Below are 19,465 nucleotides of genomic sequence, written 5' to 3'. Positions count from 1 at the left end.
AGTCATTAGGGGGCGGGGTGACCAAAGGGTTCTGAACCACGTCCCCACATTTGTACCCCAAAATATGGATTTTGCGCTTCCTTTCTCCTGCCTTTCGCTGGAGAAACTTTTTCGTATGTTTTTGCTTATGGAGTTTTCGCGTGGGCGAAAACTCCAGGGAATTGAATATGGAAATACTTTGAAAACAGACGAAAAGTGCAAATTGGAGAAAACTTTTCTCCAAACGGCACTTTTCGCGGCTAATTGAATTCAGCCCTATGATGGTGAGGATAAATAATTGGATATACAGTAGATTCGTGCTTATGTCGTACACATGAGCTAGCCAGTCCATCATTTCAAGTGTTTGAGTCATATATTGTATACAAAAGTAAGAATTTGACTGAAAAGGCTACTTGTTTATCATCCTCATGCCTGCCAGGTTTTTTTTTTTCTTTATGTAGGTCATTATCCCATTCCAAGAATACTGTGGTTTTAGAACAGAAACAAAAGGAGTATAAACCTTGATAGACATGCAAAAAACTACTGTTTCTTTTAATTTTAGTATAAAGCAAATAAATTGTACTCCCACATTTTATCATGATGGAAATGTCCTTGGTAATCACAAGATAAACATGTGATGTGTCTGAATGTCAGATGTCAATTGTAATACAGTAGGGATCTTTGGTCCTTTAAATAATGTCACAGTATATATGGCAGTTATAGTGAACACTGGAATAAATCACAAAAATTATAAACTATGCAAGTGGCATTCAGCTTAAGGCGGGTATCCACTGCAAGATCTGAAAACGACTGCACGATTACAACACTGCAATCGTTCAGTCGTTTGGCAGTCATGTGATGAGCCTGCACTGAACGAGCAGTCATTCAGTGCCGGGTCATCAATCATCTGGAAACATGCTGAACCTGACTATATCGTCAGGTTGACCAGCATGTTGGAAAGACGATAGATGTCTAAACGACCAGCGGGCACACGCATCGCTGGTCGTTTTAGACACTTTTGCAAACGATTGAACGATCAAACAATCATTAAACTAAATCGTCTAGTGGATACCCCCCTTACATTTGTAACAGCAGGGTGCACATTAAAGGACCAGAGAACATTTTTTGTGATGTTTTAGCTGTGCAAATGTTAACAATCCTGTATTGGTAGAACTACTTCTATTCATTTAATATTTTCACACAGTCAAGTGCATTTTCCTTCCATTTAACATACTGACAAACACATGAAAGAGAAAAACATAGCATAATGCACTGTAAAGAGCCCAAATTGGGAGGTCGCACTTGTTAAAGAAAAGATATGAATTTTCAAATAAAACTGTGTACTAAAACTAGATGAAAGAACTTGTACTGCCTGGTCCACAACCTCCAGATGGTCACTGCATTAGGAACAGTGTGACTGACATTGTGAGTGGAGTAGAGAAAGAAGATGGAAAGTAATTCCTCCTGGTCCCCTCACCTCTGAAGATGTTCATCTCTAACTATTAGTGATAACTGTGAAGCTGCGCAGGTAACTGTTCACTACTTCAATTAACCCAGAATATTTGTGGTAACTAACACAGGGTGAGAAGGCGATCTCCTTGTCTCTTCCACCCTATGGCTGGGTACACACGTAAAGATTTTCTGTCCAACCATCCAACTAGTTGATTGGTTGGAATGAAAATCCGATAAGCTATGAAAGCAAATGACAATCAGCAATTTGCTCCCAAATGCCGGAAAATGGACAAAAACTGTTGTTTGAACAAATTGTTTAGATCAAACATTTAACAAACTTGTCTGACCGACCATTTTCATCTGTTTTCTGGCATTTAGGAGCAAATTGCTGATCATCACTTACTCCCATACGTTACCAGATTTTCATTCCAACCAATAAACTAGTTGGATTGTTGGACAGAAAATCTTTACGTGTGTACCCAGCTTTAGATTGTGCCATTGGAGACTTGGTTCCTATCTAGCTTTATGGGAGGAATTACATTGCCTACAGGAAGAGTTTGCTGCTTTATAGAAACAAAGTGATGAAACAAAAACACAAAAAAACACACACACATCAAATAGTGAAATAAAGATTTACATTTTTTTTTTAAACATTTAAACATTAAGCTTCATTTTTACAATGTATAAATTGTGGAAGATGTGGGAGCGGGGTCCCGTTGAAAAGTAACTTGTTTCTACAGCCAGTAGATATGGTGATTGGTGAAGAGGTGGTCATAGTAAGACAGGAAGAGTCAAAGTGCTTTTATTATTCTTTACATGCTTCCTTTTCCTGATCAATGGCTGTAGGGATATGAAGCAATATGTTAACATTAGATAAATACACATATCACACCTCCCAACATTTAAAATCTGCAAAATTGTGACAGCCTGTAAATGTGCAAATGGTGCATAGTCAAGCCTTGCTGGAGGAGTGGCTGCATCACAATGCATGGCAATGCAGTGGTATTTTCCCCTGAGAACACCACAGCATTGCCACATGCACCAGCAGCAAGGATTTGTGGCACGCTGTCATGGCACTGACAGGACACCCCTACTGACAGGACAAAATTCAGGCAATTTTGAAAAATAACACTGAATGCTCATTTCGTTAGTCCAGACCTATTCAGATGAAAAATATAAAATAAAAAGTTATTCACACAAGGGCTACTGCTATATATATATATATATATATATATATATTCACAGAAAAGTTTCAGGAAATTAACAAAACTGAAAGCTAGACTATGGGGTCAATCCAATTATATGCGAAGGTGCGAGTTGCCGTTGCAACGGCGTTAAAATGCTGGCAATGAACCGGCATCTTGCACCCTTTGCGGCCCGCTCCGAGTCTGAATTCGCTTCATTTTGCTCAGAGCCCTGTGGGGCTGCAAGCACTTTGAAGCGAATCCGGGCTGCCGTAAATTGCGACTATTGCCTCAATGACTCGAACCCACGAGTTCATCACGGCTAATTGGATTGAGCCCTATCACTACAGAGATAGCTTCCAATACACAGCAGACATATAAGACCTAATTTACAGTTAAATTAAACATTATGTAATTATATTTATGCTTTGGCAACTATTTTTTATTGATATACGTACAACTTTAAATCTAGCTTATGGAAATATTCAGCACAAAAATGTCACCATCATCATTAGCACTGAAACTTACACCACTCCAAGAAAGGTGTATCTTAAAATAAGTCAATGTCGAACTCATGAACACCGCTAACCTTTTCAAGCACAAGTTGGGCACAAGTATAAGTTATACTCAACTCAAAATATGGATGTAAATTGTGCATAGTGCAAACATTTTCAGTACTCTCATTTTTATGTGACACAGATGGCCTTTTACCAAACTGTTCCACAGTCTAAACCAGGGATAAGGAACCTCAGGCCCGGGGGCCGTATAAGGCCCACGGAATAATTTGGTATGGCCCTCTGGGCATTTTTCTTCTAGCCTAAAATGACACCCTGCAGCCAGAATCTATGAAGCAATGCCATCTGCAGCGTCACACTGCTGCCCTTACAGCTCCCTGGAGCATCCTCATGATGCTCTAGGCATTGCTGTAATAACTGGCGATTGTGACCCCACCCCCGTGTGATGTCACAAGGAGGGGGCATAGCCTGCGCTTGGCTCGCGAATAATGTTAAATAGGTCAATTTGCCCTCGGCAGAAAAAAGGTTCTCCACCCCTGGTCTAAATCATGTTGCTTAGACACCTCTGTCTAAAATGACTGTCTTAAAATATCTCAAATTCTTTAACCCTTTATTTGGCAAATATTAAAAATACCAAGAATATAAATTGTTTTCACATTTTTATTATTATTATATTTTCATTTAATTGTGAATTTTGGATCCTCTGAAACAGTCGGCACCATAAAAGCACAACTGTAGATATTGCTTGAGAACATCACAGCCAAAGAAAGGATAAAATGTAAACACTACAGCATAACTATGGTATAAAATTAATGTTGTGTGAGAATAACACTGCCAAATAAAGGGTTAAGGGGAACTGTAACATGAATATTAGTGCATTTTACATACAAGTTAGCTTAGTTTACTTCTAACATTAAATGCACTTAGGATTCTGGATCAAAATACAACTACAACTACAAATGTATGCTTAATAAGAATTAAGGTGACTAAAATGCTTACAAATTCCTGAATAATGCAACAAGGATACATGCCACAACCTTACAGTGCTGACAAGATTATAGCACACAGGCAGCAGTTTAGGTAAGAGCTTAGATTTTTGGTCTCTGTGACTAATGCTTTGTGTCCTATGCTGTTAATATTCTTTTTTACTAGAACCCTTCCCAGAATCCCGTAGAAACTTCAACAGCAATGGACACAATGACAGGCATGCAGGATATACCAGTGTTTGGTTACATGTATCTGATATGACTGGATTAGAGTTAATAAAAGGGTTGAGGCAGAGCTGGGCATTTCCAAAACAGCATGGAAAACTAGAGTATTTCTGCAGATATGCAGCACCATATACGAGCTGCACCCTTTTACATATCAGCAGCATACAGTATGCACTTGGTGTATGACAAAACATCAACAGTGTGTGTACTTTGAACCTACCCTATAGTAGGTGGAAAAGGGGTATATGTGTTTCTGCAGGTCTGCATGATCCGCATTTGTTTGAACATGCCTTTACTGTACTCACCCTAGATTAGAGCATTCTTTCCCTCCCCCGTCTGCCTCTCCAGATGTAGGCAGGCGAAAGTGGAAGAGTCATGCAAGTATCCATAGACAAATATGTGTGCACCCTCTTTCTGGTCATGTGCAGAGAAAATTCATACAAGATACCCTACTGGCTACTGGCCTACATCCTGATTGCATCAGGCAATTTGAACATAGAACAACTCCATCAAAAACTAAGTAAGTACACAATGAAAATAAAAAAACAATCACATACTGTATTGGCATATCTATCATGGGTGTAAGGACTGCAGAGCACACTTGCCCATGACTCAAATGGGCTCTGTGCCCGCAGTGATGTAGCCAGATATTAAACCCTCTCCAGTGATGAAACTCCCACTAATGTTGGGTTGCTGGAAAAAACAAAACTACAGTTGTCCTACAAATCTCACAGTATGTGCAGCACTGAGATGAATGTGTGTTAATTAACTTGTGCAAATTTGCACGGAACACAGAAACGAAAATATGCTAATGCTTTCCAGAGCTCAGCCGGCATAAAGACGCCCACTACTGCTTTCTCACATCCATCCAATGTCGCTCTTCTGTGTAAACATTGGCACCATCGACGCACGTTGCACAGGTACAAAGCATTGATACCAAGTCTGACCAGTCGCAGAAACTGCATGGTTCCTTGCACGCAGTGGGCTCTCAAGCTGCGAATGCAATCGCTGTGGCTAATTTATGCACGCCCAAGCAACGGTGTTCAAACAGCGTTTTTCGGATCACTCTCCCGTCACCACTCTCAAATACTCTCAGCTTGTCACTCACTCTGTGATGGATTCCTCTGTGCGTACGTAATCTCAGCGTGATGGCAGCGCATGCGCAGTGCAACTTATACGCATGCACAATGGCTAACAATCACTCAATCTGCGTATGTAGTTGCATTAGAGATCGCCGCTGCATCAGGCCCTAAGTATGTTTATAATGCTCAGTCACCCTCTCTGCAGCAAGTTCCCATGACTTTTGTTCTGGAAAAATGCAATGTGTGGATTGATTCATACTCAGGGAAAGGGTCAGTGATATCCTTGCATCCTCAATAACTGCGGTCTCAGCTATTTGTTCTGTACCTGTTTCTGTTAAATCACGATCCTAAAAATTTGGGTGGTCGCTTCATTGTCCATAAAGAACAGGGGGTGGGGGGGGGGGAATACTCCATTCAAAACTTTCATAGAGCTGCACTGTAATGTCAGGCTAAAACAAAACGATTTTACTTTCATGCTTTATATCTGGAATTGTCTCTTAATTTCACCTAAAATTACTAGAGTAGTAGCAAGACTGCAATACCTAAGCTGGGCAGGAGAAATACCTAATGCACACATACTCACTCTCTTTAGAGGGAAGAGTATTCTTCTCCTCCGTGTTAGTTTTTCTCAATTTCCGATGGTCAAATTTCTCCACCTCTGATAGATCCGGTTTATCAGCCATTGCGACTACATGTAAAAAAAAAAAAAAAAAGACAATACATTTCATAAATCTCACACTGCAGGCACAGGGTGTGGTATTACTAGCTAAGGAAATGGGTGGCTCTAGCAAGAGGGAACTTCAGCCAGTTTTCTCATACAGCAAGATATAAGGGATTAATAGTATGCAATTCAGATTGTTACTGCTGAAACCTAAATGAATAGTTGGTACAGACATAATTTTAATATCAGTATTGTCCTACAGTGTCCTCAGGAAAAATATTACACCACTGTTTAGAAGTAATATGTTCTCACAGCAGCCCATGTTCTGAAATACAGACTGTGTGATACTGTTCAAATAAAGGAATATATAAGTAAAATATTCAAGAAAACGTAGAGCTGCAATCATTTTAGATTCGCCATATAAATATATACTGGCTAAAACGTGATTTGCAGAAAGTTATTGGTGTGCAGACAGCTGACTGAATGAGCACATTACCAACTAATGCAACGTACACAAGTTTACACAAGTTTACAGCATTACATAGGGGCCCTAGATAGAAAGAAATGTATTAAGTTCCTCTCCCGCCCTTCCATGCAGTGCATTGCAACAAGAGTCACCTACACTACCCAGAAACGACAAATACAGTACATATTTCTGCAAACATTTTGCAAACATTAAAATTAAACAAACCATTCGCAGAAAGGCAGCTTTACCATTTTCAGATAAGACTCCTACTCAAAAAGCAAACAGGATTACTGCAGATTCCAAATACACTCTACCCAATAAACTTAATAACAATTGCCATAACACCCAAGCCTAATCTAGGTAAGTACAACGCACCATAAGCATTCCATCAAACAACACAATGTAACATCTCCAGCGCAATAATAAATACCACATTACAACGCTGGTTAAATAGACTAACAAAAGCAGAACAAGAAGCTTTCATATAGAACAAACTCTGCTTTCATTAAATAAAAAATTACTCTGCCATACGTTTGTACAGTACCACGAATCTAACTCACCAAATTCTGCTTTCTTCTGCTTATTAGTCTGGAGTGTCATTCCTATATATCACACTGACTACACGCCTTCCAAATATCTCATTGGATCCAGGCTCTTTGACACCCTTTTAGATCCAGCCTTTACTATTTCCTAGCACATACTGCCTCCTCTGTTATTTTGCAGAATTGTAATTGTACATGTTGCAATACAAAGCAAACTGTCATTTACTTGACACCAAAATACTAATGTAACACAACCACTACTGTCAAGCACATTTTCTTTTTCTTAAATCATGCGGATACGAATGTTTACATATGATCTCAGCTATGCAGGAATGGGCTGATGGAGAAGATAACACAATTATCTTCGCTGTTAGGGGCCCTTTTATCATTAACTATTGCAGGGGCCTGTGTGCAACGCTTACCCTGCACCCATTATTGATACACTCCTGGCATATTCCCTGAAAGTACACGTTTTAGAGAATCTCCAATATCTGCTACGGTCCCTCCATTTCCAACAGCAGCGGCAGCCCCCATAGGTTTCTATGGGGGATGCAATGCTCTCAGATTTGCCCAGCTCCAGAATGTGAAGCATATACTGCAATGTGATCATGTGCGCTAATATTGCACCCTGATCATACTGAGTATGCGATTATTGATAAATGGACCCCTTAGGGCTCTATTTAATAAGGAAAACAAAAAGTGGAATTAACTTATTGCCATTTTTCGCTTTCGTTTTATGTCCAGATTTATATTTTTGGGGTGCTGGAACAGAGCTAGCATCCTGGCGAGGAAATAATAGAGTATAGTGCTGTCTTTCGCCTTTGCATAAGACAGGATGAGCCCTGTGCCGCAGGGACAGGGCGGCGCAAAGCACTATGGGATAAAGTAGGAAGAGTACTATATTTTCCTGTGTATTTCCCCTGGGGACGCCCATACGCCATCCTGAGATGTCGTATGTGTATATGAGAGGCTTCTCTCATTTTATCAAATCCAGTTTGTGCACAGCTCTTAATGAAACCAATGGGGGCTGCAGCACTGCTATTATAGAAAAGAAAAGACGGAGAAATCAGTGATTTTTCCGCACTTCTCTTTTTTCTAAATAGTGACAAACAATATTAATGGCTTCCTCCAGCAAAAATCCTGGAGAAAAGCCATATTTAATTTACTAAATAGACCACTTAATACCCCGCTCCTACACAGGGCTGGCACCAGAAATCCTGGGGCCTGGCACACTCATGTTTTTAGGGCCCCCTATCCCCTCCCAGTAAGTATATGGAGATCAGTCATTGGCTCATCTGTGTCTCTCCAACATCATCCCCAACTGTGTCTCTCAGCCTTATTATTGCTGGTGTGCAGTAGCCTCATCCTAGCCTGTGTCGCTATAGCACCCCTGTCTCCAGCCTCATCCCCGTGTCTCTCCATCTTCAGCCATCCACTCACCTCCCCTCTGTCTTCCAGTTTAATCATCCCCCAGCCCCTTCATCTCATTTTGATCATCCCCTAGCCCTTCTGTCTCTCAGCTTAAACATCCCCCAGCCCCTCTGTCTCTCAGTTTAATCATCCCCCAGCCCCTCTGTCTCCCATCTTAAAAATCCCCCAGCCTCTTTGTCTCTCAGCTTAATCTTTCCCTTTGTCTCTCAACTTAATCATCACCCAGCCCCTCTGTCTCTCATCTTAAACATCCCCTATGTGTCTCAATTTAATCAGGAGGAGAAACTCAGGCATGCCAGTTCTTGTGAACGCTGTTGCATGGGTGCGCATAAACTAGCCACTGTGACGGCATACGTGTACTCACTGTGTGTGATGAGATTTTCAATTTCTGAGTCAGGTCAGAGCTGCTGTAAATGGTCCAATAGTACCGATGGTACCAATGTGCACGCAGAGCTGAAAGGGAATTGGAGGACAGAGCTGGACATGGGAACGATAGCAGGTGCTATCTATCATGGTGATTGTAAGCAGAGTGGACAACAGGTACAGAGAATACTGCTGAGCAAGTTTTGTTACACAGGTATGAACGCATGTATACTTCTGCAATGCAAACTTTTGTATATTTCTGCCAAATTTGTGAAATGTACTGTACTGTCTCGAGAAGTTTTATCATTGTACTTTTATTTCAATGCAAGTTGTTAGCACCAAGCACTGAGATTACTATAAACTCACACAAACCGATGATCGGTCCACTTCTCCAAGTACAAATCCAATGGGAGTACCTGTTAAAAAAGATCCTATACTCACCTCCATCCTGGCGCCGGTCTCCGTAGCATCCCTGGGTCTTGGCAAAAAAACAAACCGGCACCCGGACCATACACTTAAATTAGTGATGTATGCGTATGACCAATACACCACTAACCATCTCCTTACTGGTCAGCCCACGTGTGAACTGTCAGGAGCTGGCAGCCAATCAGCGGAACCTAACTGTAGAGCTGCCGTTGATTTGCTCCAGCTCCTGACAGTTCCCACGTGGGCTGGTCTGTCAGTCAGGAGCCAGTTAGCAGTGTATGTGGTCACACGCATACATCGCTAATGTAAGTGTATGTTCCGGGTGCCGGTTTGTTTTTTTGTTGTGCAAGACCCGGGGATGCTGCGGACACCGGAGCCAGGATGGAAGTGAGTATAACATCTTTTTTCACAGGTGCTCCCATTTGATTTCTACTTGGAGAAGTGGACCAATTGCGATTAGCAGGTAAGTATGTGTGAGTGAGGTAGGTGTATATATTAAAGTTATACCTTCTACGGTGTGTGTTGTGGTTTTTTAACTATTTTTTACAGCGGGGGTACGGGTGCCGGCTGCCTGCTGACACTTCTATTTCCACAAAGTGCCAAAGGGCAGGCATGTTGACATCTGTAGTTCCACGGTAAAAAAACAATAGTTTCTTACTATTTACATTACTATTACCCCCATACCCACAGCCCAGGTTTGCGGGGAAGAGCCCTGAGCTTCAGACTAAGCCTAGGGTGCACGTGATAGGGGGGACCCCTCTATTGGAGGGGTCCCACCTCCCCTGAGATCCCCATCTTGGGCTGACCGGCTTGGGGTGATAATGCTTTTACTGGGGTGACCCAGTGATAGGGTCCCCTACTCTGGCATTACACCCCAGGCAGATTTGAGTCCGGTGCTGGTTTTAAAATGAGGGGGACTCCTACGCAGTTTTTTCCTCCTATTTTTAAAACCAGGACAGGCTCAGGAGCCCAAATTTTTAGGAACCAGAACTGGCTGTGCAGTCCGGGGCTGGTTAAAATTTTTGGCGGGGGACCCTATGTAGTTTTTTTTTTTTTTTAAATAATAACCTTTTATTACAAGTACAACACACAAGCAGCCTCCTGAATGTTTGGGAGAGTTTGGCAGAGAGCAAACACTGCAAACTCGGGTGTGTAATCTCTATCTAAACTTGCTACTCGGGGGAGATATCTCGATCTGCTTCACCATCGGCCAACTTCGTCACAGCTAAACTCACTTCTTAGTAAATTTGTGAGTTTCAGAAGCATCAAATCACCCGAGTTGCAAAAAGAGATGAAAAATAAAAACTTGATCAGACTCGATTGTTGGTAAATTTACCCCCTAGTCTTTTCATGTACAGTAGGTCATTAGGAGTAAATTGGTTAGATCAAAGGGACAATTTGCATTAATTATGTGTACACATAACAACAATAACATCGAATGATGTGATAAAACTGGTTCAGGTCCTTAGCTATGCAGGATCTGCGATCAGTGGCAATGGCGCCTGGTTGCAATTATATTTGATCCTGTTTGCCATTGCAATTGCATACGCAACTGCGTACTGGTGGGTGTGTTAAAATCCTTTTGCAGTTCTGCAATTGATCACAATTTTTAGTGATCGTTGTAGCATCTGCGATCCATGCTGAATCAGGCCCTTTATCTACAAGTCCAAAATACTTATCTCTACACTTCGAGGCATATGCAATTTGGGAGTGAAAAAGTCCGTGCTGGACTTTTCGGTCCACATGGCAGGTTTTCCGGGGATAAAGTGTCGGGCGCGTGCCCGCTTTATCCCCGTATTCAATTAGAAATTAACGAAAACGGGAGCCAGCGGAAAGGTAAGTATTGCCAAAAAACTGGAATTTTCTGGAAATATTCCAGGGACCTCCCCTAAAGATGTCTAGACATGGGGGACCCCTATGGGTACCCACATTTTTACCTGCTGATTGAAGTTGGGGTTTCTAATAGCCGCGGCAGGTGCATATTAGCGGTTATGAAGAAGGGGTGAAGAATAGCACTTAGCAATAGTTTGTTTTGTTTTTTTTAAATATCTATCAAATTTGGGATACATGAAAATGGGGGTAAGCATTTTTTTAAGTCCCTAAAATGATTTTTACAAATTTAGCAAAAATGCACCTGCCGCTACTCCCGCAATGAAGAAAACACCTGCCGCATACTTGGGAACCCCTCTGCATTTAATTTGGGTATTTAGAAGTGTGTTCCCTATTTTTTATTTTTTTTTTAACCCCAAAATTCAAGTTAATTTTTTGAGGGTGTCACTATTTTTATTTTAAACTTTTTTTGACACATAATTTTTTTTAAATGACATTCCCAGCGGTGCAGGCTATTTTTTTAAGCCTGCACCTCTTAACCCCAATTCTGTACTTTTGTTCGCCACCTATTTCAATGGTGAAAAGTTATGCCCGTTTTTTTTCAAAGACTTTTCGAACCTGCGAAAAGTCTTTGAAATTGTTTACGGGATAATTGAAATAGGCGAAAATGATTCCGACATTTCGCTCCAAATTGAATATGGCCCTTCATCTCCTTCAGCTTCTCTAACGGCTTTTCCAGTAGTTTCATTAAAGGAATCATCTGACTTAGACTGACAGTGTCTGAACTCACTTCATTGAACAGTATTCTCCACTGTGTTGGACTAAGGAACAATGGGCCTGATTCAGAGCTCGCTCTGAATCAGGGCCCTCCTCCATGAAAATGGAGCGTCCTCCTGGACGCTCGTATAGCTGTGGGTGACCACCCACAGCTATAGCGAGCGTTCATGATGATGGTCTTGACCATCGCGACCATCAGACTTGCGACGGAGACCCTGCAGTAGGGTCTCCCTGCCACAAGCCCTGGAGTGATTCAGAGCCAAAATCACTCCCACTGACATCACTAGTGATGTCAGTGGGGCCGGCTTCAGACGGTAGGCATTCCCATGGGAACGCCTCCGTCTGGCAGGCACGCCCCCGGCACGCCCACCAAAGGGGGCGTGCTGTCAATCAACATCGACAGCACGGCCCCTTTGGTGCGAGACCCGGAGCGACAGCTTGGCTGTCGCAGTCCGGGTCTCGTGCATGCGCACGACGGAGCTCCCTCCGTCGTGCGCATGCGCAGTGGGGCAACATCGACCCGTTTGCGAGCGTCCTTTGCTCGCGAACGGGTCTGAATGACCCCCAATGTCCCACTCCCCTAGTCTCTATGTCATGGCTTGCTGTGTATGTTTGGTTGGCTTGTTGCTATTCCTCCAGTCGCTGAAGCATATAAAGGGTGGAATTCCATCCGGTTACTACCTCTTGCTTCAGTTGGTGTCATGGCAAATGGAACTGTTGTTGCAGCAGCTGGAATCTTCTACATGCATTTGCTGAATGTAAAATATGTCCAGTAGTTTTTTGGGTCACAGATAGCATGAATTGTAATTTTTTCAGAAATTCAGACCCACCAACTTTCTTGTGTTCGCAAAACATGGTACATGTTGAAATTTACCCAGTTGTAATGCTTGTACAATGTTATCGGAAATTACAAAGCTTGTGGAGAGTCTTAGGGCCATATTCAATTTGGAGCGAAAAGTCTGTTATCGGCGATGACGTTATTTTCGCCATTTTCACTTATCCCCATATTCAATTTCAAAGACTTTTCGCAGGTGCGAAAAGTCTTTGTTAAAAAACTGGGATAAGTTTTCTCCACTGCATAGGTGGCGAAAAAAAGTGCAGAATTGGGGTTTTCGGGTATAGAATTAAATAAAAAATACCCTACAGCCTTTGGAATGTCCCCTTAAAGTAATCTGTGTCAATTTTTTTTTTAAATAAGCATAGGACACACCCAAAAAAGTGTTTTCATTTTGGGGGCGAAAAGAAAAAGTTGGGGAACAAACCTAGCGAAATTGACTCATGGGGGGTCCCCAAGTATGCGACAGGTGTTTTCTAGAATGCGGGTGGTTGCGGCAGGTGGATGTTTGAAGAATTTTAAAAATCAATTTAGGGACTTAAAAATATGTTTGCACCCATTTTCATGTACCCCAAATTTGATGGCACTAGTTATTTTTTTTTAAAAACTAAAGCTAAATGCTATGCTTCATCACTTCTTCAATGACACATTAATGCACCTGCCGCGTCTGTTTAAAAACCCCAATTACCTTAAGCAGGCCAAATAGGGGTACCCATAGTGATCCCCCATGTCAGACCATCTTTTGGGGGGTGACAGTCTGATTTCCCCAAAAGTGACAGGACTTTTCTATACTTACCTTTCCGCCGGCACCCATTTTGGACAATTCCTAATTGAATATGACGATAAGCAGGCACGCGCCCGATACTTTATCCCCTGAAAAAACGGCGATGATGGCGAAAAGTCCGACCTCAGACTTTTCGCTTCAAATTGAATATGGGCCTTAGTGGGGTAAGCCATTTTGCTATCACATCCCTGAGTTTTTCCAACAGGTTGACACTGGTATGCCTCTTGTACCACTTTCAGACAGAAAAATCCCCAAAACCCGGGTTTTTCCCGTATATCTTTCAACCCGGGAAGGACCCGGGAATTTGCTCCTAACCCCCTTTCACACAGCACATCATTCCCGGGAAATTCCTGGGTCGATCCCTTTCACATAGAACCCAGATTATCCCTGCAATATACTGTGTGTCATAATAAATGGACTGCTTTTATGGCACACAGAGATGAGGTCATGAAAAGTGGGTGGTGTCTGATCACTGCATACATACAATGACATAGTATAGAGGACACAAGTGTTACAATGACATAGTATAGAGGACACAAGTGTTGTTTTGCAATCAAATTTTTTTTATTTGAAAGGCTCATGTTATGTACATGTTATGTCACATGTAACACCTTTTGTATTAAATTTTTAAAAGTGCTTCTTTTATTTTTCAACAAATATGCATTAGCCATTAACAACATGGCCTTAATGCATTCAACAATTTAAATATATATATAAATATATATATAAAGACAATAGAAAAATAGGTTGTGCTGTCATGGAACTGAAAACTATAATAGGGGATGCACCCCAACTATTAGAACTGTGTGTCAGGGCCAGCCTTATGGAGCGTACACACGGTCAGATTTGTCAGACTTGTCAGATTTGTCAGATGAACGACTGAACGATTAAACGATTTGAACGATTTGGACGATTTGACCAAAGTTTTGAACGATTTGAACGATTGAACGATTTTTGACTGCATTAAAATGAATGGAATCGTCCAAGTTTGACTGCAAACCCATCAGATGTCAGATATCGTTATCTGACAAACGGGAACGCGCATCGTTGATCGTCCATCGTTCAGGCATGTCAGATATGAACGATTTTCCTTCAGATATGAACGACTGAACGATTTTTAAATCGTTATCGTCCATATCTGAAGAAAAAATCTGATCGTGTGTATGCACCATTAGAAACGACACATATACAGTATACATTTGGTAATACAGCGGCCACACCTGGGAGAAAGCTCACGACTGGCCTGTTAAGTGCAGTATACAAATTTTTAAATACAAAACAAATGGAGGTAATGTGTGTACATTCTAAATTATGTACATCCCCCATATATACATGTAGTTGACTTAAAGTGCACCCACACATTGCCCTAAGCTCTTGCCAGGCCTGTTAACGGCAGGATAAACAATATTGTCAGAAACAACAAGCTTCAACAAAAAATAAATATAAACTAGACAGCAAACATGTAAAACATCATACAAGTCTACAACTGTCTTTAGGCAGTGCTGACAATAGTGCTAAGTGGAGTGTTATGATGAGTGCCATCTGAATAACTATGCACTCTGCCATTCTGTGTATTAATCCCTGTGCCATCTGCATAAGTATGCACAGTGCCATATTGATTAGTATTTCCTGTGCCGTCTGAGTACTTAGGAGGATACATTACATAAGGTTGTGGAGTGTGTAACCTAGACACTAGACCGTTAAGGAAGGACACCTGTGCCTCTCTGTTTTCAAGGGGAAATTTGTTCGTGTAGACCAACAAGCTGACTGAAAAATGAATTTTGTAACTCTCAATCATTGTCAAAGAAGTGCTGGAGTCTGGCATCCTCCTGTGCCTGGAATTCAGCATCAGAATCTCGCAGCTGATTTACCAGGATTCTGGTCATTGTGCGCGGTGCTAGCTCCATCTTGGAAGTTTTTTCTTCCGCTCTGGTACTTCAAAGACTAGGAATAGAAGAAAAGAAAAATACATTTACAAATGAAATCAAAGCAGTAATGTCAACATATATGAGCTTGCGGCCTACTGCACACTAGCTTCACATTGCAACAGATACATTGAGCTTGGAATTCAGCATAGTAAAATCAGCATAGTCATACTATAATGACAAGTCAATACAGGACAATGTTAACAACTTACTGTTCCTGCGCAATGTCGGAGTCTCAGTCTGTGCAGGAGTTGGCGTCCCACTCACACTGCTTCCACTCGCCTCAACCACACCCTCAAGTGTATTGGTGTCTGGGACCCCCATGGCAGCCATCGGATCTGTGTCACTTATCTCTGTGATGTCATCAAAGAGTATTGGTGGTGTCATTGGGCAGGATTGGCTGTTCTCCGGGGTAACACTTCGTGAAGATGCACAACTAGACGATGATATGGCAATGGGATTAAACAGTGCAGAATTGCCAAAGACTTCATTACACTGATCGTAGTAAACCCATTCCATTCTGGCAGCACCACTTTTTTGCCTGTTATGGTTGTGAACTTTGTTGTAGTATTTGCGTAGAGCTTTCAGTTTGTTCACTACCTGCTGCTGGGTCCGCACAATGCCCCTTGAGGTGAGGACCTTAGCTATGTTTGTGTAGACTATCGCATCCTTCACTGTGCCACTGATTTGTTTGCGGATCTCCTCCTCCTCTCTGACTGCCAGCAGCTCATGGATCTCCTCATCCTTCGAGTGTGCCATGCTTATCTCTCTCTCTCCTTTTCTGCAGCACAATTGTGACATCAGACGCCAGCGCCACTGCCCCGCCCGCTCAGCCAATCAGGGATACCCAGCCGCTCAGCCAATCAGCCTGTGCACCGCCATCTCAGCCAATAAGCGCTGTTTACTATGCCCGGAGTAGAAAAACCCGGGTTGGCGCCTTTCAGACAGCCGCAAACCTGTGTAAGACCCGGGAAAAACCCAGGTAAATACCTGGGTCAAAGTACCGGGAATTAGGTCCCGTGTTGACCCTTTCAGACAGAAAAAAAACCCGGGTCGACTTGGCTAGAGCCGGAAAATTACCGGGTTCTTTTCTCTGTCTGAAAGGGGTGTTAATGAAGCCAGTGATACAGAGAGTAGCCTGCCTGTGAACGAGCTGGCATTCTGTATTAGAAGGTGATACACCCACCCAGTGGGCTGTCCAAGTCATGTAATTTTAGTTTCACCAGTACCACTTGTCCACACTGTCAGGACTGATGGTTTTTCTGTACCCAGACTGGAGTTTACAATAGGACTTGGTTGGAGGTTAGGTAAAGAAAGCTAGGTGGCTTAATTAAGTCCCATTACATTGAGAAAGGACTGAGGAGAGAAGTAGGCACTGGACAAGGAAATAAAAAGGTGGGAGTCCTAGGATATTAACTACTGTAGATGCATAATAGCATTAGGTAACCAGGCTGAGATGGTATTGCGATATGGTAACTGTGCTGTAACTGGTTAAACATTGCTGGGACCGGCAACGAAACTGGTAACCGGGCCAGGACCAGCAATGCAACTGGTAACTGGGCTGGGAGTGGCAATGCAACTGCCAACCAGACTGGGACCAACAATGCAACTGGTAACCAGGCTGGGACCAGCAATGCAACTGGTAACTGGGCTGCCAACTGGTAACCAGACTGGGACTGACAATGCAACTGGTAACCAGGCTGGGACCAGCAATGCAACTGGCAATGCATAAGAAGCAGGAACACAAAGTATAAGTTCAGACAGGAATACACATTAGGGATATGCACCCTCTGCTGGTGATGTAGATCTTGAATGTAGAACTCTGCTGGCTGAGACAGGAACTGCATGATGGTAAGCAGGTTGTAGTTTAAGCTGTGCACAGGGAAAGCCAATATTAAATGCAGGGAAGCACAGGTTCAGACTGTTCACAGTAAAGATCAAGTTGAATTTGCAGGTTTGAGACGGCATGCAGGGAAATATGCAGCAGAGAGGGTACACTAGTGTAATGAGATACTGAGCACATGATAATGCAGGAAGCTATAGTGAATATCTAATGCTAACCCAGCCATCATGGCTTCAGTGATTCGCTGTGCAGCAGGATGGCGTCTGTCATACTTGGTCCCTCTTGCAAATAATTGTTATACAGTCATTAGTTATTTTAAACTACTAGTCTTCTTGGTCTCCTTCTGTGATGAAGATTCACCCCGAGCAGCCCTAGCATGCAAGGATTCTTCTTGGGAATCTTGGATAGGGATGGAGTCATTTAGTCTTTACAAATTGGATGCAGGAGGACTACCTCTGATCATGGTGTTGTCGGTGTAGATTGCATGTGCTGGGATCAATCCATACTGCTGGTAGCTGATGCTGGACTGCTTGTTGTTATACAGGATTTTTTAGATTTTGACAAATAATTAGCATGAACTCTCTGCAAATGATGTAACAGGGAGGATGTGCCTACATGGTTAACATCCATACCTCTACTTACTTTGGCCTAGCAAATAGTACAGATGTTTACATGAAAACAACCTTCTTTTTATCACTGGCAATAACTGCTGTCACTGGTAGTTGACTTGCTTTGACACAAACAACATCCTTCTCTTGAATTTATCAACTTATTCTTGTCAAACACATTCATCATCAACATCTTCATTAGCATCACTTCCACAGTAGCATCCTCAATTTTTATGTCATCATCATTACTTTTACTACTACTCCTCACATTTGCACAAGGGCCCTGATTCAGAGCCGGACACTCTGACAGAGCGCTCGCTCTGAATCAGGGCCAGCCTTGTTTTTTAGAGCGGCCTCCTGGCCGCTCGCATAGCTATGGGTAACCACCCACAGCTATAGCGAGTGGCCAGGAAGATGGTCGCGATGGTCAAGACCATCACAACCATCGGGCATGTGACAAGACCCTTGTGGTAGGGTCTCGTTGCCGCAAGCCCCAGAGAGATTTTGGCTCAAACAGAGCCGAAATCTCTCCCACTGACATCACTCGTGATGTCAGTGGGGCCTGCCCCAAACAAAGGCGTTCACATGGGAGCGCCTCAGTTTTGGCAGCCACTCCCCCGGCCCACCCACCAAAGGGGGCATGCTGTCACTCAACATCGACAGCACGCCCCCTTTGGTTCGAGACCCAGAGCGATGAATTGCCCGTCGCTATCCGGGTCTCGCGCATGCGCACGACAGAGCTGGCTCTGTCGTGCGCATGCGCACTGGTCCACCATCGACCCGCTTGCGAGCGCTTAGCGCTCGCGAGCGGGTCTGAATCAGGCCCAGGGTGCAGATATGGTGGAAGGAGGCTTCTCTACGATTCTAGTGTCAGAAATGACAGACTCACACATAGCATTTATAAACACCCTTAGACTCTCCTCAGAGATCTGTGCAAAGAAAGGCCATGGTTTCTCATTCGCCACTGCATGTGGTGTAGGACATGTTGGCGATTTTATGTTTTTCGGAAGTAAGTTTTCCCTTTATTGTTAGACGTGGTTTTCTTTAACATTGTAAAATATATTTTCTAGATTTCAGGTTTGCTTTCTTAAACCTTCCTTCCCCTTTACCACATTTGGTAAATGTTGAAGGAGTACTAGAACTGGGTTGATCCTGCTCTTCTATCAACTAATCTATGATTGGTTTTATTTTTTACACCAGGACAGTAGTAAAACTACTGTTTTTCAACTTACCTTTATCATGCAGTTTTATTAAAAGAATGGAGATTTTTTTTTTTATACCAGCTAAAAATGTTTTTTATTTTTTTTGCACTTATAGATTTTTTCCACTTATGAGTTTTGGGGAGCAGGTTATGGGGATACCAGCACACACAGTAGCACAATTTTTTACATTCCTAAACAAAACACTGGCATTTTTTTATGCACCAGCAACAGAACAGGTCGACTTTGTGACAATTATTTTGGGGTGCAGATGATGGATGATGCCACTACACACAATAGCTACCACTGCAAAACGCACTATGCACATTTTTAGATTCCTTTACAAACACTG

The 19,465-nt window shown here is 42.5% G+C and overlaps 1 protein-coding gene and 1 pseudogene across 1 annotated transcript; both read right to left on the bottom strand.

Moving 5' to 3' along the window:
* Positions 1-2,049: 2,049 nt before the first annotated feature.
* Positions 2,050-6,131, bottom strand: LOC148542793 (thymosin beta-15A homolog). The gene is made up of 2 exons (XM_088467399.1): positions 6,007-6,131; positions 2,050-2,271 (listed from the first exon to the last, which is right to left on the bottom strand). Exons 1-2 carry the CDS (start codon positions 6,104-6,106, stop codon positions 2,237-2,239), a joined length of 135 nt encoding a protein of 44 aa, XP_088323525.1. The 5' UTR covers positions 6,107-6,131; the 3' UTR covers positions 2,050-2,236.
* Positions 6,132-8,916: 2,785 nt separating this feature from the next.
* LOC148542792 (uncharacterized) lies at positions 8,917-16,222 on the bottom strand (annotated as a pseudogene).
* Between the last annotated feature and the right edge of the window lie 3,243 nt (positions 16,223-19,465).

The sequence above is a fragment of the Taudactylus pleione genome, unplaced genomic scaffold, assembly GCF_031769625.1.
Source record: "Taudactylus pleione unplaced genomic scaffold, aTauple2 ptg000009l, whole genome shotgun sequence".
Classification (NCBI taxonomy): Eukaryota; Metazoa; Chordata; class Amphibia; order Anura; family Myobatrachidae; genus Taudactylus; species Taudactylus pleione.
The sequence above is the reverse complement of the archived record's forward strand: the minus strand, read 5'-3'. Positions and strand labels throughout refer to the sequence as shown.

Coding starts and splice junctions, on each gene's coding strand:
- LOC148542793 (XM_088467399.1), bottom strand. CDS start 6,106: ATGGCTGATAAACCGGATCTATCAGAGGTGGAGAAATTTGACCATCGG. Junction 2,272..6,006: donor TACTCTTCCCTCTAAAGAGA/GTGAGTATGTGT, acceptor ATATCCCTACAG/CCATTGATCAGGAAAAGGAA.